Source organism: Ranitomeya variabilis, chromosome 2 (assembly GCF_051348905.1).
Source record: "Ranitomeya variabilis isolate aRanVar5 chromosome 2, aRanVar5.hap1, whole genome shotgun sequence".
Taxonomy (NCBI): Eukaryota; Metazoa; Chordata; class Amphibia; order Anura; family Dendrobatidae; genus Ranitomeya; species Ranitomeya variabilis.
In genome coordinates this window covers 151,196,948-151,223,775 of record NC_135233.1, presented here as the reverse complement: position 1 = coordinate 151,223,775, position 26,828 = coordinate 151,196,948, and the positions used below count along the sequence as shown (strand labels likewise).

Sequence of the window (26,828 nt, the reverse complement as noted above, 5' to 3'; positions counted from 1 at the left end):
ATTGCACAATTTTCCAATACCTGTAGCATTTCCATTTTTCGGGATCTCGGGTCGGATGAGGGCTTTTTTTCTGCAGGCCGAGCTGACATTTTTAACACTTACATGTGCTGACTTGCAGAAATGGCAGCTGACATGGCAACCCTTGACCAGAATCTCTGGCAAACCACTGAACTACAAAGTTGAGCATGTGAGCCAAACCTGGTACGTGTGTGAGCTTGCCAAGCTTCACAACCGCCACCATGTTACAGTCATTATCACACCCAACCATGTCTGGTTGTAGGTTCAGTGGTGAGAGCCATAGATCTGTAAAGTGTGTTATTCCATTCAATAGCTGTGTCGTGGTGTGTGGTTTGTCTCCTACACAAATTAGCTTCAGCAGAGCCTGTTGCTGATTTGCTGTGGCAGTGCTGCAGAGCTTCCAGCTGATGTGTGCTCTGAGAAAGCACATCGGAGATGGGGGATGAAGAGGAGCAGGAGGGGGTGCAGAAATTGGTATAGGAGGTGGAGGAAACCCTGATAGAAGTAGCGCCATCAATCCTCGGCATCTGTAGCACAAGCTCTTGCCAGGGTGGAACTCGTCCCTCACCTCCAAAATTTTCATCCAGTGTGCAATCAGTGAAATGTAACATTCCTGGACACAAGCACTTGTCCATGTGTCAGTCGTTAAGTGGACAATCCCAGTAACCACGTTGGATAGGACACAGGTGATGTTCCTGGACACATGCTGGTACAAGGCAAAGTTGTACACAAGCCAAGTTCTACAGTTTATATGACAAGTCAATTTTTGAACAACCAAATTTGCACTCCTGTAGCAGGCCAATTTTGTTTTTTATTTTAAACCAACAAAATTTCACACAAAGCAGTTTCTACAAAATACCAGGCCAAGCGTTTTTTAAAAATTTGAAAGCAACGTAAATTTGCACAAAGCATGTTAAAATCTATGGATAACTAATTCAATCCGTAAAAAAATTAGACTTTTTTTGGAAGTTTTATATACCACCGTAATGTAGCAATAACCATGTTAAACTGTATGAATGAACAATTGAATCCATTAAAAAACTTTGAAGATTTACTTTGAGTTTCATATACTACCGTAACTTAACAAGAACTGGGTTAAAATGTATGAGAAACTAATCGAATCCATAAAAAATTTTGAAGGTTTTTTTTTAGTTTTATATACCACTGCAATATAACAAGAACTGAATCAAACTGTATGGATGACTAATTGAATCCATACTAATTTTTAAAAAGTTTTTTTAGGGTTAAAATGTATAGATGAATCCATAAAAAATATTGGAACTTTTTTTTGTTTTATTTACCACCATAATGTAACAAGAACTGTATTAAACTGTATGGATGTCTAAATGAATCAATAAAAAATCTAAAGCTAACGATCGCTGAGTGCCGAGCACATCCGAGCACTCAGATACTATAGTAATATCCAAAAGAAAAGAACATCCAGCAGTAGGTACGTGAGTGCGTTGATTAAAAACAGAAATGTATTATGTATATGTTAAAAAAGATTAAAAAAAACAAAAAACAGGGCGAATGGAGCAATTCCCAGTAAGCATGCCCAGTTAAACCACTATATCACTTTGGTGAGCTGGTAAAACGACTTTCTTTGAGTGAAAACTGAGCATAACCAAGTATGTTCTCTCATCACTAGAGAAGACTAAAAGTAAAATTCCATTATTTATTTGGTACAATTAAAATATAGTGCTGCAATGTATCAAATTAACCAATGTGTTTTCAACATAATAAGTTTCAAGCTAGAAACTGGACCACTTGGGTTTTTCTTGAATGATATCATGAACAAACTTTACTGTTAGCTAAAAGGGGACATTTTAAAAACCCCATTGGAGAGAGATTTTAAAAGTACAGAACTGGTTTAAGCCCTGGCTAATATATTTTACATGAAGTATGCATACCATGCATGCATTCATTCAGTTTAGTGTAAATTGAATCACAATGAAACTTTCTGTCTACTGATAGATCATAATTTTACTAGTATCTAGGTCTAATGCTCAGGTGCCACTGCTACCTATGCACCCTTATAGCTCCACCTTTAGCAGCTTCCTTACTATGTAGAAGACTACATTAAAAAAAGCTATCTGTATATAAGTATGGTGCCGTGACTGCTGAAACTGACCAAACTGAATAAGAGAGCGACCCACTAGGAGAAGATACACAACTTAAAAAATGTTGTAGGAAGGACTTGAGCTATCGATATTGCGCTGAGCAGTGTAAGCACCTCATAATTACGTGTTCATATTGTGCAGTGCTAAAGGCTAAATAGGGAAGATTTTTCATAGTATTTGTCTCTGTTATCGTTCTGACAGCCAAATACAGTTGAAGCTGAAGATGGCAATGAGAGGACCCCCTTCTCTTCCTGGCCATGTTACTGTTGCACCTACTGCTGCCATGATCGTTACCACTGACAATGGTCATGCATACATACAGAGACACATAATTCCATGTGCTCATTTATGCACAACTCCAGTGTATTAACCCCGCAGTGACTGAGATAATATAACTATAAAACGCTTAAACAGATCCCATTGATTCTGAGATTGGTTTTGGCAACGGTTTAAAAAAAAAAAATCGCAATTTTCAAAATTTAATCTTTATAATCTTAAACCAGTTAGTCATGCTGTACATAAAACCCACTCCACCCAAAGCGCCGCCCCCTTCTGTACGCCCGGTGATTCCGGATGTGCTCATTGAACACATCCCGAATCGCCGCACCCTATGCATAGAACTGTGTTATTTACACTATTCTGTAACATCTGGACGCTGCGGGTTGAATGCTGCGGCTGTACAAAGCGTTCAATCCGCAGCTAATCCAGATGTAATCCAGCCCATGAACATGCACCCTAAAACATACAAAAACGAAGCCAAAATGGATTTTCCTGGGAAATATGTTAAGGAACATCCTTTCCAGGGTAATAATTTGTATGTAAGGCAAGAGAATTAACCCCCCAAAAAATGCACCTCCACCACTTGGGCTATGTTCACACATAGCATTTTTGATGCGTTTTTCAACTTTAGCATTGTCTTCAACCAAGACAAATGGTTGAAATGTCATTTTATCAATTTACTACCTTAGGCTGGTTTCACATTTGCGTTTTTTGCCGCTGCGTTTTAGCGCAAAAAAACGCATGCGTTTTTTTTCCTATATTTAACATTAAAAACGCATGCGTTTTTTTGTATGCGTTTTGCCGCATTTGACGACGCATGCGTCGTTTCTATGCTTGCGTTTGGTTGCAGAAATGCAACATGTAGTAATTTCTAAAGGCTTTTTTTGCCGCAAAAAAACGTATTGCTGTCTATGTAAACGCATGCGTTTTTAAGCACATGCGTTTGCTTGCGTTTTAAACGCATGCGTTTTAATAGAAAAAAACAAGAATACACACTGATAAGCCATTCCCCACCATCCAGGTGATAAAGGGATCCAAACCCTAACCCTAACCCATAATCCACCCCCCACCATCAAGGTGATAAAGGGATCCAAACCCTAACCCTAACCCTAACCCATAAGCCACCCCCCACAATCAAGGTGATAAAGGGATCAAAACCCTAACCCTAACCCTACCCCTAACCCTACCCCTAACCCTACCCCTAACCCTAGGGATCCTAACTAGGGTTGAGCGAAACAGATCGGCCAATTTCAAAAGTCGTCGACTTTTGGCAAAGTCGGGTTTCGTGAAACCCGACCCAATCTCACTGTGGGATCTGGTCGGCGGTCGGCGATCTTTGCTCCAAAGTCGGGTTTCGTTTTTTATATATGTATATATATATATATATATATATATATATATATATATATATGTCATTGAGACACATATATATATATATCTATATTTATATTTACTTCAGCACGATATAGCAGAAAAGCCGGTAATTCAATTGCCTGCTTTTCATTTCTCCTGTCTAAACCCGACATGATATGAGACATGGTTTACATACAGTAAACCATGTCATATCCCCCTTTTTTTTGCATATTCCACACTACTAATAGTAGTGTGTATGTGCAAAATTTCGGCGCTGTAGCTATTAAATTTAGGGGTTAAATCGCGGAAAAAATTGGCGTGGGCTCCCGCGCAATCTTCTCTGCCAGAGTGGTAAAGCCAGTGACTGAGGGCAGATATTAATAGCCTAGAGAGGGTCCATGGTTATTGGCCCCCCCTGGCTACAAACATCTGCCCCCAGCCTCCCCAGAAAAGGCACATCTGGAAGATGCGCCTATTCTGGCACTTGGCAACTCTCTTTCCACTCCCATCCCGGAAAATTGACAGGGTACCGTTTGTCCATACATACCATCCATGCATGCCTAAGGTCTACTCCATTATTAGGAAGCATTGGTCCCTCCTCTCTAAGGCATACCCCAAGATTGAATCATTTAGTATACCCGCACTAATTTGTACCCGGAGGCCCACTAACATCAAAGACACAGTCGTTAGGGCCGACTTGGGTAGCTCACGTCCAGATACTACTCAGAGATTTCTTAGCGCACAACGTCTAGGCACATTTCCATGTCTCTGCTGTGCAGCTTGTTCCAATATCACTAAATCGGAGAATATTACTCACCCTAGAACGGGCAAGAGCTACCCCATTCGCGGTTACTTTACATGTAATTCTAACTTTGTGGTCTACGTAGTGAAATGCCCCTGTGGTCTCCTATACGTAGGAGAGACCACACAATGTGTCCGTGAACGCATAGCAAGCCACAAGTCTACGATCAGATGCAGCAAGAACTGGCTTCCATTACCAGATCACTTCACCAAATTCAGACATACTGTAGCGCAGTTACGTTTCCAGGTCATCGAACAGGTGCGTCGTCCTAGGAGAGGTGGTGATCGCGTTAGACTCCTAAAGCAAAGGGAGTCCTACTGGATATATACATTGGACACCCTGGACCCAGGGGTCTAAATAGAGAGATAGATTGGCTTCCATAAATTCCCGGACCTTCTAACAATTTGTTCTTTTTTCCTATTTTTCCTAGACACGTTGACCTGGATACCCTGCTGGTGAGTCTATTTTGTGACCTAGCTCCGATTATTGCCAATTTTTATTTTTATTTTGATTATTTTTCATTTTATTATCATTTTTATTTTTTAATTTTATTTTTATTTTTGTTTATATATTTTTATTTCATTATTTTCCATTTTATATTGTCTCATTTTTTTCTCTTTTTTTCATTTTTTTCATTTTATTTATACTTTATTTTTTCTAATATTTCTGTTGTTTTCGACATCACCTTGCATGGGTCCAGGCTACATGTTTGTATTTATTACCATTTTTATTTTTTATTTTTTATTTATTTTTACTTTTATCTTTGTGCATTCCGTGGCTTCCAGTTTTTTATCTAGTGTCTACCCATTAGTTTCCCAAAATTTGCTAACATTGGTCTCTCACTACCTTTTGCATTTACCTCCATGTCCCTTGCTATGATTTTGCCAGCCTCTGACAGTGGACCCATAAATTATGCCACATTATACAGCCTTTTTACCGCTGCCTCCGTCCGGGTGCATTGCGCTGTGATGTAAAGTATGTTGCACACAGCTCCTGGTTATTGCCACTCTGGCCACTACTGCGCAGGCGCCCTGTGTTCTAATGAACACATAGCACTTCCAAGCGTCCATAGTTACACTCACATAAACGAGGTGTACTTGCTAGTTAGCACTACATCACTTCCGGTTTCGCTATAGCTACTTCCGGTCGGCGCCACCACTCACAAGTTTCTATTTAAACCCGGTCATTACCCCTCACTGGTGCAGCACAGCAGGGCGCGGGAGCGCCGCTCTTCACTTCTCAAGCCAAAGGTAATGCACCCCTAATGCGCAGCTTCTGGCCCCCCAAGGCTCTATTTGCATCCAGGATCGCTTATGAGTTATGACACATTTTTTGTCCACAGGCTTTATTTTCTAGCGACAGCTAGCCTGCAAGTGGATTTTCCCCACATTTTTATTAGGTACCTATCATATACTAATTTGACCTACCTCCATTTTCAGTAGTTTTCTAATTATCACACAATTCCCCACAGCATTTCTGCTCAGTGCAATACTCTATCCCGGCTGGGATATCCGCTTACTCTCTTTACTACATGTAATTGTAAGGTAATTCTGACTTCCCTTTACTCACTCCAGTGTGATTTTATGGTGGTTCTGGTCTGTTCTGGTGATTATTCAATATTATTGGTGAATTTTCACCCTTCCTCATTGGGACTGGTATGAGTCTTTACTTATTTTTGATTTGGGGCTACCTCCTTTTGGGCTCTTTGCCTTTTTGTGTACATTTTCTTACTTTTTGCCTTCAATAAACTTTTCTCTTATTGTTTATGATTTGTTATGATTTATGTGTTTATTTTTCCCCACTTTTTCCACAGCGTTATATGAATAATAACCCGGTGGGGTTCGAAACGTCAAAATTTATGTATACGCTTTCTACTGCATACATTTGCACTGCTGTCTTTGATGTGTATGTACACTAATAAATTGTTATATGATTATTTGCAATATATTCCATCCGTGAGTGCGGTGTATTTCCCATTACTATTACTTAGGACTCATTGTCCGTTACACCTGCACCTTCTGTTGATATAGCATGAGTGCAGACTAATTTCTCCCTGATACTGTTAGCCTATGCATTGTATGCAAGGCCTGCCCTGCCACAAAGTTACAAGCTCCCCAATAACCCTTGGAACAGACGTCCTGGATGGCCACATGAAACCAAAATTCCCATTATTTTTCATTTGGCACTGCCATACTGTTAGCCTATGCACTGAATGCAAGGCCCGCCTTGCCACAAAGTTACACGCACCCCAATAACCCTTGGAACAGACGTCCTGGATGGCCACATGAAAACAAAGTTGCCATTATTTTTAATTTGGTACTGCCATACTGTTATCCTATGCATTGAATGCAAGGACTGCCTTGCCCCAAAGTTACATGCACCCCAATAACCCTTTGAAACGACGTACTGGATGGCCACATGAAACCAAAGTTCCCATTGTTTTCATATGGTACAGCCATACTGTTACTCTATGCATTGAATGCAAGGCCCACCTTGCCACAAAGTTACACGCACTCCAATAACCCTTCGAAACGACATACTGAATGGCCACATGAAACCAAAGTTCCCATTATTTTTCATTTGGTACTGCCGTACTGTTAGCCTATGCATTGAATGCAAGGCCTGCCCTGCCAAAAAGTTACACACACCACAAAAACCGTTGGAAGAGATGTAGAGGTGGGCCTCCTGAAAACAATGTTCCCATTATTAGGAAGTGGGTCTCCCATAGTGTTTGCCTCTGCAGTGAATGCAAGGCCTGCTAAAAATTAGGAGGCACTACAATGCCCCTTAAAAGAGACGTGGAAGAGGGCCTCATAAAAAAATGTTCCCATTATAAAGGAGGGGGTGTCTTACACTTGATAAACATTTTCCCCTGGCCCATATACATCAACATGTTTTTTAAAACATTTTTTAAGGGCAGCATAAACAACCTTGCAAAATACTATAGTGGCTATTGCATCATGGAACACGTTCACCCTGGTGTTCCAGTGGTGGTGTCTGAAGAGACATGGAGGAAGTCCTCCTATTAATTTTTTCCCAATTTAAAGGAGCGGCATCAGGCTAGTGTGTCAAAAAAAATCATCATAAACACCCTTGAAAATAATAGCGTGGCTGTTGCATCATGGAACACGTTCACCCTGGTGATCTAGTGGTATTGTTGGAACAGACATGGAGGGTGACCTCCGAAAAATGTTTTCCCAGTTTAAAGGACTGGGTCTCCTATACTTGTAATGCCCATACGCTAAGTGTATGGGCTGACAAACATTTCCTCCTGGGGGGTACGCATCAACCTACTGTGTCAACTTCTTTTTTACGGGCATCATAAACACCCTTGAAAATAATAGCGTGGCTGTTGCATTATGGAACATGTTCACCCTGGTGATCTAGTGGTGGTGGATGATGAGGATGAGGAGAAGGAGGCAAGACTTCTGTGTCATCACCAAGAATGACTGAACCATGCTCTCCTCCACCTCCTCCCTGTCGTCAGGCCATCCATGCTGAACAGACGGTATGACAGTTGTGCTGGCAGTACCGTCTATAGCGCATGAAAGAAGATCCTGTACTTCATCCTCCTCTTCTTCCTCATTGTCAACCAATCCACTTTGGGATGACATGAGGCTGGGCTGTATGTATGCTTCCTTGCTCCATCTCATCATACTCTGCCTGCAATGCATCCTCTTTGATTTTGAGCAGAGAGTGTTTCAGAACACAGAGAAGCGGGATGGTGATGCTAATTATGGCATCATCGCCGCTCACCATCTTGGTGGACTCCTCAAAGTCTTGTAGGATGGTACATATGTCTGACATCCATGTCCACTCCTGAGGTCTTATGTGTGGAGTCTGAACTGAATAACGATGGCCTTGTTGATGCTGGTAGTCAACAACTGCCCTCTTCTGCTCACAAATCTTTTCCAACATATGCAGGGTAGAGTGTTGTGAATTCTGCTCTTGGGCTCCCTCCGGTGGTTGTAAGTGGTAGCGCTGCTGTCTCTGAATCGCAGCATTTATCAGGTGTGTTCACTTTTTGCAATTTTGACTGGGCTATTTAGTCTTGCTTCACCCTTTAGTCAGTGCCAGTTGTCCATTGTTCCTGGAAGATTCACATCCCTGCCTGGTCTCTTCTGCTTTGCAGTTCATTTCAACAAAGATAAGTTCTGGCCTTGATTTTTGCTGTCCACATGCTGTGGCCTTATTGTTTAGTTCTTTTCCATGTTTTTGTCTTGTCCAGCTTGGTCTGTATAAGGATTTGTTTAGCCAAGCTGGTATCTCTGGAGATGCAGATATACCCTCCATATCTTTAGTTAGCTGTGGAGATTTTGTATTTTCTGTGGTGGATATTTTCTAGTGTTTTAATACTGACCGCATAGTACTCTGTCCTATCCTTTCTATTTAGCTAGAAGTGGCCTCCTTTGCTAAATTCTCATTTCAGTCTGTGTATGTTTTTTCCCTCTCCTCTCACAGTCAATATTTGTGGGGGCTGTCTATCCTTTGGGGATTTTCTCTGAGGCAAGATAGTTTTCCCTTTTCTATCTCTAGGGGTAATTAGTCCTCCGGCTGTGTCGAGATGTCTAGGGAGCGCTAGGTACATTCCACGGCTACTTCTAGTTGCGGTGTTAAGTTCAGGGTCTGCGGTCAGTACAGGTACCACCTTCTCCAGAGTACGTCTCATGCTGCTCTTAGGCCACCAGATCATAACAGTAGAGTTCCAACATGTGGGGACATCACACACCAGTCGGCGAACTGGAAGCTGCAAATGCTGCTGAAGCACATCAAGGGTGGCTGAAGCTGTAGCTGACTTTCTAAAATGGGCACACAGGCGGCATACTTTGACAAGCAGATCTGGCATCTCCGGGTAGCTTTTGAGAAACCATTGAACAACGAGGTTAAGCACATGAGACAGGCATGGTACGTGTGTGAGCTTGCCTCGCCTCAGAGCTGCCTCCAAGTTCCAGCCATTGTCACACACGACCATGCCTGGCTGTAGGTTCAGCAGGGTCAGCCACAGATCTGCCTGTTCTTTCAGAGCTGTCCACAACTCTTCAGCATTGTGCGGTTTGCCACCTAAGCATCTTGGTGAATAATGGTGCAACCGTTATCGTTTTTCAACTTTTGTTTTTTTGGTTGGCACCTGTTCACACTAGCTTGGATGTGCTGGTCTTGTTCTCTATTCATATTAGCTTCAGCACAGCCTGTTGCTGCTTGGCTGAGGCAGTGCTGCAGTGCTTCCATCTTGTGACTGATGTGGTCATTTCGGAGATGGAGGCTGAAGACGAGGTGAAGGAGATTTACACTGTGGGGGCAACCCTGATTGATGTAGGGCCCACAATCCTCGGCACCGGGAGGACAGTCTGCATAGGGGATGGAAACTATGTAGTGATTCAAAGTGACAGGTCTGCTGTTTTTCTGTTGGTTAAATCGAACACAGGATCATTTATGTCAATATAATCATTTTTGGGATACTGAGCCCGGTTATATTTGAGAAATGAGTAAAATAGATTTTTGAATCCTGAACGGCTATTGTTGCTATGAAAGCCTTTATGTAAGAAACATGTTAGATGTCAATAACAGTATATACTGTCCAATTGGTTGGGTATTTATTATTGACTATTGATTAAGTGTGGGGAATTTTCCATTAGATATTTCTGGCGTCCCTTAGACGGCATTTTGCTTTTTTATTTATTTGTTGTTTATTGTCCTTTTTTTGGCTTTAATAAAAATATTGGTTTTAATATATCGTGTGGGATCTCTTCCTTGCCCCAAACATTTAATGATGTGGGATTTTTGTTGTTATTTTCTGCTAATTGTGTCTCATCATCGTCCACCTCTTGTGACACAATCCCACCGTCGCCTTCGTGTGACCATGGTAGCTCAAATATTTGGGCATCGCTACATGCGATTTCATCTTGCCCCGCTTCAAGTGGACCAGGCGAGAGGCCCGAATCTATAAATGGAAAAGTGAACAGCTCTTCGGAGTGTCCAAGTGTGGGATCAGGTGTCTCTGGGCAATCGGCATGGTGGGAGGAAGGAGGATCAGGGTGAGTAATATGCGGTCCAGACTCACAGCTACTCAGACTTGACCGTGTGGAAGACATGGTGCTGGTGGTGGTGGCAAAGTGACTGGAAGCATTATCCACTATCCAACCAACAACCTTTTGACACTGCTCTGGCTGCAATAGTGGTGTGCTGCTGCGGTCCCCTAGTAATTGAGGTAGAAAGGTCGCACGAGAAGATGTGGGTGTTTGTTGTGAACCAATTTCAGCTTGCCCACGGCCTTGGCCTCTGCATGCACCATCACCATCACGTCCACTTCCCTGTCCCTTGCCACGTGCCTTGCCCATTTTAAATGGACTAAAATATTTTCCACGTTCACTACAAATGGCTGAATTTGGAGCGAACTTATATTTGTTTCGTGTGCAGGAAAACCAGTTTAAAATATCTTGCCTGTAGATAATTTTTTTTTAATCAAACTGGTGTCAATAACAGTTGAATGGAGCCCTCAAATGCCACACTTTGAAGCCCACAGATAGATAAGGCATCTGACGGAGATATCACACTGTTCAATATGTGGCCTGTAATTTTTATTTTTTTTATGCAAAATAGTGTATAGAACTAGGGTAACACACAGCAAAAAAAAAGGTGAATGTAGGCCAGAAATACCACAATTTGTAGCCCACAGATAGATGAGGTGTCTATCGGAGATGCCAAACTTAAATATGTGGCCTGTATTTTTTTTACAGCAAAACAGTGTATAGAAATAGGGTAAGACACAGCAAAAAAAAGTTGAATGGAGCCCTCAAATGCCACAATTTGTAGCCCATAGATAGATGAGGCGTCTGACGGAGATAACACACTGTTTAATATGTGGTCTATATTTATTTTTTTTAACGCAAAATACTGCATGGAGGCTTGAAATGGCACAATTTTGAGTGCAATGATATGCGATCCGTGTGGCAGACAAAACGCAGTGTAAAATATCTGCCCTGTAGCTAAATATTTTTTTTGGCAGCTACATATTTTTTGGGCAGCAAAATGGTGTCAAGAAATTGTATAAGACACTCCAAATAAATTCTACAGTACTGCAAAAAATGGTAGAATTTTCTGCGCACTCAGATGTGATGGCCGGGAGGAGCAAACCCGTTTAAAATTGCTGGATTTTCATGCTGTACTATGAAAAGGATCTGGCTGTAGTCTGCAGCGTCAACAAGCAAATGGAGAAAAAAAAGGGGGTTCTGGATTGCTTTGGAATAAAATAATCAGGATCAAGATGAAAAAAAAAATTATTCCTTGCCACTAATATCAGAGGCTAGGTATATACGGTCAATATATGTAATAGGCAGCAGCAGCAGACACTGACGGAATGGGTTCTCTTGATGTATGCAATGATATCTTTATACCCACATACATTGCTTGCATGCCTTGCACTGATGTGTATAGAGCCACATACACTCCCCTGCCTACCTAGCACTGTAATCTGTAAACTCCGTAATTAGTCCTTAGAAGGACTATTGGCTTAGCTGGATTTGTGTATTCTATGATTTATACCCACACTAACTGATAAACCCCCAAATCTGACCCTATCTCAGCAGCACCTCTCCCTACACTGTCTGAATCTAGAGCTGAATGCGACTAGCAGGGCGGCGACAGGTCCCTTATAGACCTGATAACACTGTGCGGCCGCCAATCACTGTAATGCCACAACCACATGGCTGTGGTATTACAGTGCGTAGCAGACAATCCCTGCATGTTGATTGGGGCTTTAAAGAGTGCCAAACATGCAGGGCAGGGACCCAAACCCCCACCGAACAACCCCAGAAATACTCGGCGCTCTCAGATCAGTTTGCACACATTATCATCACTGTCCCCGATGGGGGTCACAATCTAGATTCCCTATCTTCATATAGAGAATGGCTTTAGTAGTGTCACTTCCCAAAACTCAAGAAAAACCTACAGAACAAGGAAGCCAACGCCAAATTTCCAAATAGATTAATAGTATATCTTTATTAAATAATCATATTAAAAAATTTTTTAAAAACATTTTTTTTAGAAATGGAGATACAATGCAAAATAGTACCGCCATATACAGGTAAACATACAGAGCATGTATGTTCAGAATCCTTTAGATAATCATTCAATATTCATATGATTTTAATTTTGTCAGTCAAATGACCAGTTATAGTGCCGTATAGATCCGAACAAAAGACAAAATAACTCCTATCCTTAATCCTTTTGACAAAAGTATGCAATATAAATATATTTCATCCACTAAAAATATAGCCTTGGTTTCTCAATAAAAAAAAAATGCCCAGTGCATATGCAGCCATTTAGGGAAAATTTTGAACAAGAGCTTAGTGCCAAGTAGATATACAGTAATTGCAAAGTGCAAGTACATTTTTATGTCCCTGGCTTATATCATAGTGCAACTAGATGTAACATTATCAAATAGTATAAGGAATATAAGGGGAATAAATGCAGTCTATAGTAGGTGTCCCATTAACATGCACCTATACATAAACTATAGTAAAGTAAGATAAATATGAATCAATACATAACCTGTATGGGCGGTGCCTGCACCCCGACGCGCGTTTCGCGTTAGCTTCTTCTTGGGGGATATACCCCAAGAAGACTGCATTTATTCCCCTTATATTCCTTATACAATTTGATAATGTTACATCTAGTTGCACTATGATATAAGCCAGGGACATAAAAACGTACTTGCACTTTGCAATTATATCTACTTGGCACTAAGCTCTTGTTCAAATTTATCCCTAAATGGCTGCATATGGACTGGGCATTTTATTTTGATTGATAAACCGGTTAAATGTTTACCTGTTTATGGCAGTACTATTTTGCATTGTATCTCCGTTTTCTTAAAAAAATGGTTTGTTTTTTTTAATTTTTAATATGATTATTTAATAAAGATATATTATTAATCTATTTGGAAATTTGGCATTGGCTTCCTTGCTCTGTAAGTTAGATTCCCTATCAGTCTTTGGAATGTGAGAGGAAACCGGAGTACCAGGAGGAAACCCACGCAAACACAGGGAGAACATACAAACTCCTTGCAGATGTTGTCCTTGGTGGGATTTAAACCCAGGACTCCAGTCTGCTTCCTGTAATACATGTATATACAAGTATAAAATAGTAATGAATATGCCAGCACTCTAGGGTTTACATTCCAAGCTTAAACAGTAACTGTCCTTTTAATTTTTATTTAATTGGGAAAGTGGAGCAAAAGGCAGACACAGACTTTGCGACAATGTGACTGTCTATTCAGGACTTGCTGCAGAATGTCTTATATTTTGGGCACGTGTCTGCCTTTAGCTTCTCCCTCCTCCTCCCCCATGCTCCATAAAATCTTATAAAGTAGCAACTGTCATTTCCTGTCTCATGTGAAAATCTGTCTTCACTGACTACAAATTTTACAGATTTTGCCCATGAATTTAGAGTGGAAGATCAGTTCGAGGTGAAAAAGACAGATGTATGTGCTAAAACATATTACAAAGTTCCTTACTTTCATGTGCGCTATTGATTTATGAACTAAAATTAAAACGACAATTACTTTTTTAAATTAAAGAAGACTTATCTTAGGACATATTTTGCTCCTATTTTCCTCCATCTTACCTTTATCAAATTCAAATGATAAACAGAACAAAAAAGTGTCATGGTCTACTGGTCCTGGCCACCTCAGCTATCCTAGATGTCTTTTTACTCAGGGGGCAAAAATTGTGCTGGCATGTCATCAATATAACTTGCCAGCCCTTCTGCAGTGTTGTGGATGTAGTGCTCTCTTTTGAACAGGAGAAAAGTTTCCAACATATTTACCTCCTGACCAACTACCTCATCATATCTGGGTAATATTTGCCATGCATTACATTTGCCCTAGGAAATTTCGCAAATAGATGAATATTGTGGAAAATTATTTTCTTTATAGTTCCCCTGTAAAAATATTATCTGAATATTCAAGAGATTTGCAAAATCTAAAATATATGTTTTAAAAATTTAGAGAAGATCAAAAAATGGGATAAATAAAATAAAATGCCCATGTCCTCCTACCACTCCAACACCACCGCTTCAGTGGTCTTTACCAGTCTCTGCCTACTTTCTGCAGCTATAACTTGCAGGTGGCCGCGTAGCCAATCACATGCCATACAAGCCAGATAGTGAATGGCTGCAGGGATCATGTGAAAGATGTATGGCACGTGATCACAGGCAGGAAGTAGGCAGGGACTATGGAGTGTCAGCACTGGATCTACAGGGATCGAAGAGGTGAGTTAAATTTAACTCATTCTCTGCTCTTGACTTAGTTATCCCAGAAAATGTCTTTGTCTTAAGATTTATATTCCAGAAGGTAATTTTGGGGGCAGAAAAATAGCTTTTTGGAACTTATTAACTTGATATTTACATGGGAAAACAGCCATCTGTAACATTTGTCTCAATCAGAACAGATCTAGTAAGACCCTACCACTCTGCATACAACCAGCACCGAGAGATCACGTGATTCATACAGAAAGCAGAATTACAGTCTAGTGTGTACAAGAAACTTTCTGAGTTCTGCATATATAGCTACAGGTAGGTGAAAAGCAGCTTTGCTTTCTCTCTAAAGTGCCTGCAGGACATCTGAAAGGTACTACACAACTTTTGTGCTTGGACTTTTCACGTGCATGTTTAAAGACATACTACAGACAAAGCAAATAAATTGCGTAAAGCCTTGTAGAAGCTGTCTACAAATCACTCTAAAGAGAGGATCTTTGTGGCATACATGACCTTCTTACGCCCTCCACTTCACATACAATTGTCTTTATAATATTAGTTTTGCCCACAATGTTCCTTTAATATATAATTATCAAAGTAAAAGATTTTTTTTATTTTATTGTAATCACAACAGTAAGCTTACAAGCTGTAATGGTGACTATTTGGTAGTCACCCATGTTTTACCGTGAAGTAAGGAGCAAGTATAGGCCAACCAACGTCTTCTAAAAGAAAATAGAATTTGTGGTTGTCATGAAATATTGTCATACGAGTAAAAGCTTTTGTTAGTAGAGAGTAAAACTGTCATGTATGGCTCGTATTCCCCCAACACTTTAGTTTCTAAGGATATAAATAAATGGTCTATGCATTAACCAAAAAGTAAGTTAAATTAATTACCGTAACTAAAAAGTCTCTTAAATACAATACTGCGAATGAAACAAAAAATATGAAATATACTGAAGAAAACTTAAGGTGCACATGTACAGTTTTGAGACAAATTATATTACAGAATATATTAATAATATCATTTGTGTACGGTCATTATTTTGTAAAACTTTTAAGCATCTGGAATCCATGTTTGGTTAACCCACATGGCACTCACATACATTCCACAAAAGTCTAAAACATTTCATAATGAATAAATTATTTAGTAATGAAATTAATATTAGGTTAAGGCAAACATGGTACATGTGACCCATCAATACTGATTCATATAACTAGTTTTCAATTTTTGTTCTTAATATTATTACTACTACTAATAATAAGTGACTGTAAAATCATCTCCTGGGCTGGTTGTTTTCTGGCATTGACGGGTTAATGCCAGCATGAAAAGTAAAGCTCACTTTGTCACAATGACCTGGTGCCATCATGTACACATCATGTGGACTAAACTATTTTATTACTACAGAATGTGTCAGAAAGGTTTACACATCGCTAAATCAAGCACACTTGGTCAATCTGTATAAGTTATCACCCTCCCCCTAAATAAATGGCTTATGTATAATCCTTTGCGCATAAGACATTGGAAATAAAGCTGAATAAACTCATTATGAGCCCAAACAATTAACATCTTTGATATTCTGGTATCAAACATTACTTTTAATAAATATTTTCAACGCCACAAGAAACAAAATGGACTTGTCAGGAGTTGGTTTGTATGGAATTATTGTTTCTCCATAAATTACAAAATAAATTGCTCAAAGTAAAATAGAATGATTTAGGAAGAGAAATTAAGAGATATGAAAAGATTCTTTGGTAATGACTAATTTATAGAAATAAAATGGAAGCTACACGAGATACTTATGTCTTCAATTATGTGTCAGCACATCCTTCAAGTAAAATTATACCAATTGATTTGACACTAGAATTCTCAACAAATCTGCAGCACTCGAGATAAATGTCTGCTAAGGAGCACCATAATTAGTGAGAAGACCGGACATGTGTGGACAGTCATTGAAAAGAGCAACAGTTAGGATTACTGATTTCTTCCTCCTGTATTAAGTCTCATTTCTGATGTAAATTCATATACGGTATATTAATATGGATTAGTAGGTATTTAGTTCAACATACAATGTACATTAAATAGAAATATATTCAGTCCTCTACATAAATTCCTGTTGTTCGTGTATGATGTCTTCTGCCGAATATAAAACTATAATGTCTTATTTTTTAGCCGCAAATAATCAAGCTTAATACTTACATACTTTTTATGTATCTTTAATTGTACTATTACTTATAACATCAGTTTTGTAAAAAATTATAAATTTGATAATTCAGTTCCTCACTTTGTTGTCACTTTAAAGTTAATATTTTAAGAAAATAAACTTTCAAAATCAACTGAATTTACAACATTTTAACTACATATCAGGTTAAAGAGGAGTGACTAATAATTCATTATTTCTTAGATTATTTCAAAATGGATTTTATAAAGTGAACAGAATCTATTAGGTAAAAACAGTAAGCTTTATTTAACAGTGTGGCCTTGACCATTTAATATTTAAACAAAATCTAGAAGAATTAAAAATTAATGGGTGTAAATTTAGGCTGCAATACAGACACTAATTCTGTAGAAAGAAAATTATTATTGAAAGAGAATTTGGGTGAAAATTTAATGCACAGAACCAAAAACAAGGTAGAAGTTCATTTAGTAAAATTAAAGATGTTCATTTAGAATTGAAAATATTTGTAACTTACCTGTAGTAGGTTGGGGGTGCTGCTTCTCTTACTCCAAAGGAGCTCTGTTCACTTTCCAGATAGTATGGTACCTGCTGGCCATGGTGGTGTATAAATGGTGAGATCTGTGGGGCTGTTTGCAGAAAAACTACTGGACTTGGTGGTACATTGTTCAAAGAATGAAGCCCAGCTAGGCTGCTTGATCCAAATGTTTCAGAACTGGCTGCATAGCTTAGGCTAGCAGAGCTGTAAACCGGAGCAGTAGCAGCAGTGAAGTCATAAGAAGTGCCCTCTGGGTAGTTAAAAATCCCTGTCCGGTTGCTCTCCACATACATTTCACCGAGGGGTCTCTCTAGTGGTAACTTCAGTGGTGGTCTGCTTATTGTCTCCAATTCTGAGGCTTGAATCTGATGCAATAAGGTTATTCCAGATGTTTTGCTGTGGAGGGGCATGGTCATAACTACTGGCAGAGAGAATGTGGCATGGCTATTGACCGTCTTCTTGCCAGGTTGGAGTCAGCACATGGATGGCCACCTGAGAACAGAACACAACCTGATGTTAGTCTGATCAGCAATCATGCTGTAGCTCAGCACTGCACAGGTATTCAGCAAGCTCTAGTAAGGAGGAGGTACAAGTGAGAGCTGAACACACCACAAAAAAAATCCATCCTCCCTTTTTTAACTGATTCTCTCTTTCCATCCTAGGCTCATTCTTGTCGTAGTTAATCCACACAGTGTTAATGGCAGATTGTCAAGCGCTGCTGTATTTAATTGACATTGGTATGTCACATCTGTGTGTCACAACTGGATTATTTTAGCTTTGATTTTTTTTGCTGTGCCTTTTACTATTCTTTTTCCATGCAGTATAATACTGCAGTCCTCCTCCACGCCAATAATCATATCACCATTATTTCTGCGCTCGTAGAAAACTTTCTTTCTGAAAATGACTTATCTTGTTTAATGTAACTTGTGATGGAAAACACTAGATTTTGCTTGTCTGACCCTGACAGTGATTTGGTTGTAGTAGAGATGAACCAGTTCAATATAGCGGACATGCTATCTTTTCTGACTCTGTCCTTGAATATATTTTCCTCTGAATGTATGATTCCATCAGCACAGCTTCCATAAAATAGTTCTTACAAAGATTACTCAGAACCACACATGGTGGATCTGTGGAGACTTTTTTAAACAGACATAACTGTATGCTATATTTGTTTGTAGCAACTTGTTGCATACAGCTTATAAATTACCATGCACTTGGCATGCCCTTGAGAGGAGAGAATTTTAGATCAACGGCACAGAATGATGTGAAGCTGGCCAGAACAATGAAAGGTTAGCACTTACATAATATGACCGTTATCCACAGATCAGATATATCAATGACTCACAAAAATGCAACTCATCTGAATACAAGGCAAATACATAATTATGTATAATAATCATAATGTCAAAATCTGCAGGTAAAAATGATAGCAAGTGCCTAGTTAAAAGGGCTTGTAATTAGGTAACGAGTATTCACAATAAGGAATAGTCCCAACTATAGGACTGGGAGGAATGCAGGTCAATTGCAGGGCATTGTCTGCATAGGGCTTGCCGTGTACTGCCATTATAAGGGCTAGAGTATTTGGAGCATTTAGAGTCTTTATAGACTTCTAAGGGCTCAATAGGGCAATGCTGGAACAGCATTGCAGCATTGAAGGATGTTTGTGGACTTCCTCCTTTGGATTTGACAGATGGTTGAGATGTTTTTTATTTTAATTTCCATACAACTAGCTTAGCTTTTTTCACAAGTGTAAGTGACGCTATACAGTGGGTACGGAAAGTATTCAGACCCCTTTACATTTTTCACTCTTCGTTTCATTGCAGCCATTTGGTAAATTCAAAAAAGTTTATTTTTTTCATACTAATGGAAACTATGCACCCCATCTTGACAGAAAAAAAAGAAATGTAGAAATGTCTGCAAATTTAATAAAAAAGAAAAACTGAAATATCACATGGTCATAAGTATCCAGACCCTTTGCTCAGACACTCATATTTAAGTCACATGCTGTCCATTTCCTTGTGATCCTCCTTGAGATGGTTCTACTCCTTCATTGGAGTCCAGCTGTGTTTAATTAAACTGATAGGACTTGATTTGGAAAGGCACACACCTGTCTATATAAGACCTCACAGCTCACAGTGCATGTCAAACCAAATGAGAATCATGAGGTCAAAGAAACTGGCCAAGGAGCTCGGAGACAGAATTGCAGCAAGGCACAGATCTGGCCAAGGTTACAGAATAATTTCTGCAGTACTCAAGGTTCCTAAGAGCACAATAGTCTCCATAATCCTTAAATGGAAGAAGTTTGGGACCACCAGAAATCTTCCTAGACCTGGCCGTCCAGCCAAACTGAGCAATCGTGGGAAAAGAAGCTTGGTGAGAGAGGTAAAGAAGAACCCCAAGATAATAATAATAATAATAATAATTTTATTTATATAGCGCCAACATATTCCGCAGCGCTTTACAACTTATAGAGGGGACTTATACAGACAATAGACATTACAGCATAACAGAAATCACAGTTCAAAACAGATACCAGTAGGAATGAGGGCCCTGCTCGCAAGCTTACAATCTATGAGGAAAAGGGGAGACACGAGAGGTGGATGGTAACAATTGCTTTAGTTATTTGGACCAGCCATAGTGTAAGGCTCGGGTGTTCATGTAAAGCTGCATGAACCAGTTAACTACCTAAGTATGTAACAGTACAGACACAGAGGCTATTAACTGCATAAAGTGTATGAGAACATGATGGAGGAACGTGATTATGTTGTTGTTTTTTTATTAATAGGCCACACAGGGATAATTAGGTTAATGCGTTGAGGCGGTAGGCCAATCTGAACAAATGAGTTTTTAGGGCACGCTTAAAACTGTGGGGATTGGGGATTAATTGTATTAACCTAGGTAGTGCATTCCAAAGAATCGGCGCCGCACGTGTAAAGTCTTGGAGACGGGAGTGGGAGGTTCTGATTATTGAGGATGCTAACCTGAGGTCATTAGCAGAGCGGAGGGCACGGGTAGGTTGGTAGACTGAGACCAGAGAGGAGATGTAGGGTGGTGCTGAGCCATGGAGTGCTTTGTGGATGAGGGTAGTAGTTTTGTACTGGATTCTGGATTGGATGGGTAGCCAGTGTAATGACTGGCACAAGGTAGAGGCATCGGTGTAACGGTTGGCGAGGAATATGATCCTGGCAGCAGCATTCAGGACAGATTGGAGCGGGGAGAGTCTGGTAAAAGGTAGGCCAATTAGTAGAGAGTTACAATAGTCCAGACGAGAATGAATAAGTGAGACAGTAAGAGTTTTTGCAGAGTCGAAAGTAAGAAAAAAAAAAAAAAAAAAAAAAAAGATCAATGTGGCTGAGCTCCAGAGATGCAGTAGGAAGATGGGAGAAAGTTCCACAAAGTCAACTAACACTGCAGCCCTCCACCAGTTGGGCCTTTATGGCAGAGTGGCCAGACGGAAGCCTCTCCTCAGCGTAAGACATATGAAAGCCCTCATAGAGTTTGCTAAAAAAAAACACATGAAGGACTCCCAGACTAAGAAATAAGATTCTCTGATTTTATGAGAAGATAGACCTTTTTGGTGATAATTCTAAGCAGTATGTGTGGAGAAAACCAGGCACTGCTCATCACCTGCCCAATACAATCTCAACAGTGAAACAGGGTGGTGGCAGCATCATGCTATGGGGGTGTTTTTTTAGCTGCAGGGACAGGACGACTTGCTGTTATTGAAGAAAACATGAATGCGGCCAAGTACAGAGATATCCTGGATGAAAACCTCTTCCAGAGTGCTCTGGACCTCAGACTTGGCCGAAGGTTCACTTTCCAACAAGACAATGACCATAAGCACACAGCTAAAATAACAAAGGAGTGGTTTCAGAAAAACTCTGTGACCATTCTTGATTGGCCCAGCCAAAGTCCCAACCTAAACCCAATTGAGCATCTCTGGAGAGACCTGAAAATGGCTGTCTACCAACGTTCGCCATCCAACCTGATGGAACTGAAGAGGATCTGCAAGGAAGAATGGCAGAGGATCCCCAAATCCAGGTGTGAAAAACTTGTTGCATCATTTCCAAGAAGACTTATAGCTGTACTAGCTCAAAAGGGTGCTTCTACTCAATACTGAGCAAAGGGTCTAAATACTTACGACCATGTGATATTTCCGTTTTTCTTTTTTAATAAATTTGCAAAAATTACTACATTTCTGTTTTTTTTAGTCAAGATGGGGTGCAGAGTGTACATTAATGAGAAAAAAGTGAACTTTTCTGAATTTACCAAATGGCTGCAATGAAACAAAGAGTGAAAAATTAAAAGGGGTATGAATACTTTCTGTACCCACTGTATGTCATGCTTGCATTCATCATTATGGATCAGTCATTTGTGTTAAAGGGACTCTGTCACCTGAATTTGGAGGGAACAATTTTCAGCCATAGAGGCGGGGTTTTCGGGTGTTTGATTCACCCTTTCCTTACCCGCTGGCTGCATGCTGGCTGCAATATTGGATTGAAGTTCATTCTCTGTCCTCCGTAGTACATGCCTGCACAAGGCAATCTTGGCAAATTTTAGGCCACGCCTCTGACCACACCCATTTCACAACTAATCACATCCATATCCACGTCCCAACCACAGCCATTTAGCACTGCTGATCACACTGTTTTATATACAACAATTATAAACAAAAAAATATGGCCACACAGTTCTCCATACTGTATAATGGCCACACATGATGCTCCATACTGTGTAATGGCTACACATGATGCTCAATACTGTATAAGGGCCACCACACATGATGCTCCATACTGTATAATGGCCACACATGATGCTCCATAGTGTATAATGGCCACACATGATGCTCCATAATGTATAATGGCCACACAGTGCTCTATACTGTATAATGGCCACACAGTGCTCCATACTGTATAATGGCCACACATAGTGCTCCATACTGTATAACGGCCACACACAGTTCTCCATACTGTATAATGATCCCACATGATGCTGAATACTGTATAATGGCCACACATGATGCTCCATACTGTATAATGGCCACACATGATGCTCCATACTGTTTAATGGCCACACATGATGCTCCATACTGTATAACGGCCACACATAGTTACATAGTTACATAGTTATTAAGGTTGAAGGAAGACTTTAAGTCCATCAAGTTCAACCCATAGCCTAACATGTTGATCCAGGGGAAGGCAAAAAAAACCCATGTGGTAAGAGTAAGCTCCACCATGGGAAAAAAAATTCCTTCCCGACCCCACATACGGCAATCAGACTAGTTCCCTGGATCAACGCCTTATCAAGGAATCTAATATATATACCCTGTAACATTATACTTTTCCAAAAAGGTATCCAGTCCCCTCTTAAATTTAAGTAATGAATCACTCATTACAACATCATACGGCAGAGAGTTCCATAGTCTCACTGCTCTTACAGTAAAGAATCCACATCTGTTATTATGCTTAAACCTTCTTTCCTCCAGACGTAGAGGATGCCCCCTTGTCCCTGTCACCGGTCTATGATTAAAAAGATCATCAGAAAGGTCTTTGTACTGTCCCCTCATATATTTATACATTAACATAAGATCACCCCTTAGCCTTCGTTTTTCCAAACTAAATAGCCCCAAGTGTAATAACCTATCTTGGTATTGCAGACCTCCCAGTCCTCCAATAACCTTGGTCGCTCTTCTCTGCACCCGCTCTAGTTCAGCTATGTCTTTTTTATACACCGGAGACCAGAACTATGCACAGTATTCTAAGTGTGGTCGCACTAGTGACTTGTATAGAGGTAAAATTATGTTCTCCTCATGAGCATCTATGCCTCTTTTAATGCATCCCATTATTTTATTTGCCTTTGTAGCAGCTGCCTGACACTGGTGTTATGACCCCAATGGCAGAGGGTCTCAGAAATAGTACTAAGTCTGCAAACACAAAAACCAGCTCTTAGGGCAGTGGTATCTGGGCTGACCATATATCTAATCCTAGCACCACAAATAACAGCAGCCGGGGAACGTGCCTACGTTGATTCTAGACGTCTCGCGCCAGCCGGAGAACTAACTAACCCTATAAGGGAAAAGAAAGACCTTTCTTGCCTCCAGAGAAAAGACCCCCAAAAGTTGGATACAAGCCCCCCACAAATAATAACGGTGAGGTAAGAGGAAAAGACAAACGTAAGAATGAGCTAGGTATTTAGCAAAGAGAGGCCCACTAGCTAATAGCAGAATATAGTAAGATAACTTATATGGTCAGCAAAAACCCTATCAAAAATATCCACACTGGAAATTCAAGAACCCCCGAACCGTCTAACGGCCCGGGGGGAGAACACCAGCCCCCTAGAGCTTCCAGCAAGGACAGGAATCACATTTAGTACAAGCTGGACAAAAATGAGAGCAAGCAAATAACTGAAAAAACAAAGAAGCAGGACATAGCTTAATTTTGCATGAACAGGACCAGCAGATAGGAGCAAACAAAAAGGATCTGAGTACAACGATGCCAGGCACTGGACTAAGGATCCAAGAGGTTTATATAGCAACACCCCTGGACTAACGACCCAGGTGGGTGCAAACTGAAGGAAGGAAATCCCAGAGTCATATCACTAGTAACCACAAGAGGGAGCCAAAAAAGTCTAATTCACAACAGTACCCCCCCCTTAATGAGGGGTCACCGAACCCTCACCAAGACCACCAGGGCGATCAGGATGAGCAGCTTGAAAGGCACGAACTAAATCGGCCGCATGCACATCAGAGGCAACCACCCAGGAATTATTCTCCTGACCATAGCCCTTCCACTTGACCAGATACTGAAGCCTCCGTCTGGAGAGACGAGAATACAAGATCTTCTCCACCACGTACTCCAACTCGCCCTCAACCAACACCGGAGCAGGAGGCTCAACAGAAGGAACCACAGGCACAACGTAGCGCCGCAACAAAGACCTATGGAACACGTTGTGAATGGCAAACGACACTGGAAGATCCAAGCGAAAGGAAACTGGATTAAGGATTTCCAATATCTTGTAAGGACCGATGAAGCGAGGCTTAAATTTAGGAGAGGAAACCTTCATAGGAACAAATCGAGAAGACAGCCATACCAAATCCCCAACACGAAGTCGGGGACCCACACCGCGGCGGCGGTTGGCAAAACGCTGAGCCTTCTCCTGTGACAACTTTAAGTTGTCCACCACATGATTCCAGATCTGCTGCAACCTATCCACCACAGAATCTACCCCAGGACAGTCAGAAGGCTCCACATGTCCCGAGGAAAAACGAGGATGGAAACCAGAGTTGCAGAAAAATGGCGAAACCAAAGTAGCGGAACTAGCCCGATTATTAAGGGCAAACTCAGCCAACGGCAAGAAGGTCACCCAATCATCCTGATCTGCCGAAACAAAACACCTCAAATAAGCCTCCAGAGTCTGATTAGTTCGCTCCGTTTGTCCATTAGTCTGAGGATGAAAGGCAGACGAGAACGACAAATCAATGCCCATCCTAGCACAAAAGGATCGCCAGAACCTGGAAACAAACTGAGATCCTCTGTCAGACACAATATTCTCAGGAATGCCGTGTAAACGAACCACATTCTGAAAGAACACAGGAACCAGATCAGAAGAGGAAGGCAGCTTAGGCAAAGGCACCAAATGGACCATTTTAGAAAAGCGATCACATACCACCCAGATGACAGACATGCCCTGAGACACCGGGAGATCAGAAATGAAATCCATGGAAATGTGTGTCCAAGGCCTCTTCGGGACAGGCAAGGGCAAGAGCAACCCGCTGGCACGAGAACAGCAAGGCTTAGCTCGAGCACAAGTCCCACAGGACTGCACAAATGACCGCACATCCCGTGACAAGGAAGGCCACCAAAAGGACCTAGCCACCAGATCTCTAGTGCCAAAAATTCCCGGATGACCTGCCAACACCGAGGAATGAACCTCGGAAATGACTCTGCTGGTCCACTTATCAGGAACAAACAGTCTGTCAGGTGGACAAGAGTCAGGTCTACCAGCCTGAAATCTCTGCAACACGCGTCGCAAATCAGGAGAAATGGCTGACAAGATAACTCCCTCTTTAAGAATACCAACTGGTTCTGCGACTCCAGGAGAGTCAGGCACAAAGCTCCTTGAAAGAGCATCAGCCTTCACATTCTTCGAACCTGGTAAATACGAGACCACAAAGTCAAAACGGGAGAAAAACAATGACCAGCGGGCCTGTCTAGGATTCAGGCGTTTAGCAGACTCGATATACATCAAATTTTTGTGATCAGTCAAGACCACCACACGATGCTTAGCACCCTCGAGCCAGTGACACCACTCCTCAAATGCCCACTTCATGGCCAGCAACTCCCGATTGCCAACATCGTAATTCCGCTCAGCAGGCGAAAACTTCCTAGAGAAGAAAGCACATGGTCTCATTACCGAGCAACCAGGACCTCTCTGTGACAAAACGGCCCCTGCCCCAATCTCAGAAGCATCCACTTCGACCTGAAAGGGAAGTGAGACGTCAGGCTGGCACAAAACAGGCGCCGAAGTAAACCGGCGCTTCAACTCTTGGAACGCCTCCACGGCTGCAGGAGCCCAGTTAGCAACATCAGAACCCTTCTTGGTCATATCCGTCAAAGGTTTAACAATGCTAGAAAAATTAGCGATAAAATGACGGTAGAAGTTAGCAAAACCCAAGAACTTCTGAAGACTCTTAACTGACGTGGGTTGAGTCCAATCATGAATAGCTCGGACCTTGACTGGGTCCATCTCCACAGCAGAAGGGGAAAAAATAAACCCCAAAAAGGGAACCTTCTGTACTCCAAAGAGACACTTTGAGCCCTTAACAAACAAAGCATTCTCACGCAAAACCTGAAACACCATCCTGACCTGCTCCACATGTGAGTCCCAATCTTCAGAGAAAACCAGAATATCATCCAGATAAACAATCATAAATTTATCTAGATACTTCCGGAAAATATCATGCATAAAGGACTGAAACACTGAGGGAGCATTAGAGAGCCCAAAAGGCATCACCAAGTACTCAAAATGACTTTCGGGCGTATTAAATGCAGTCTTCCATTCATCTCCTTGCTTAATGCGCACAAGGTTGTACGCACCACGTAGATCTATCTTGGTGAACCACTTGGCACCTTTAATCCGGGCAAACAAGTCCGACAACAGAGGCAAAGGATACTGAAATTTAACAGTGATTTTATTCAGAAGCCGATAGTCAATACAAGGTCTCAAAGATCCGTCCTTCTTGGCCACAAAAAAGAATCCCGCACCAAGAGTGGAAGAGGATGGACGGATATGCC

At 41.0% G+C, this 26,828-nt stretch overlaps 1 protein-coding gene across 1 annotated transcript in view; it reads right to left on the bottom strand.

Moving 5' to 3' along the window:
- Positions 1–26,828, bottom strand: part of ESR1 (estrogen receptor 1) — a 499,107-nt gene that overhangs the window by 267,236 nt on the left and 205,043 nt on the right. Inside the window, exon 2 of the mRNA XM_077283086.1 lies at positions 17,515–18,027. Coding sequence (XP_077139201.1) covers positions 17,515–17,951 — 437 coding nt within the window. The 5' untranslated portion in view covers positions 17,952–18,027. The remainder of the gene's footprint in view (positions 1–17,514; positions 18,028–26,828) is intronic.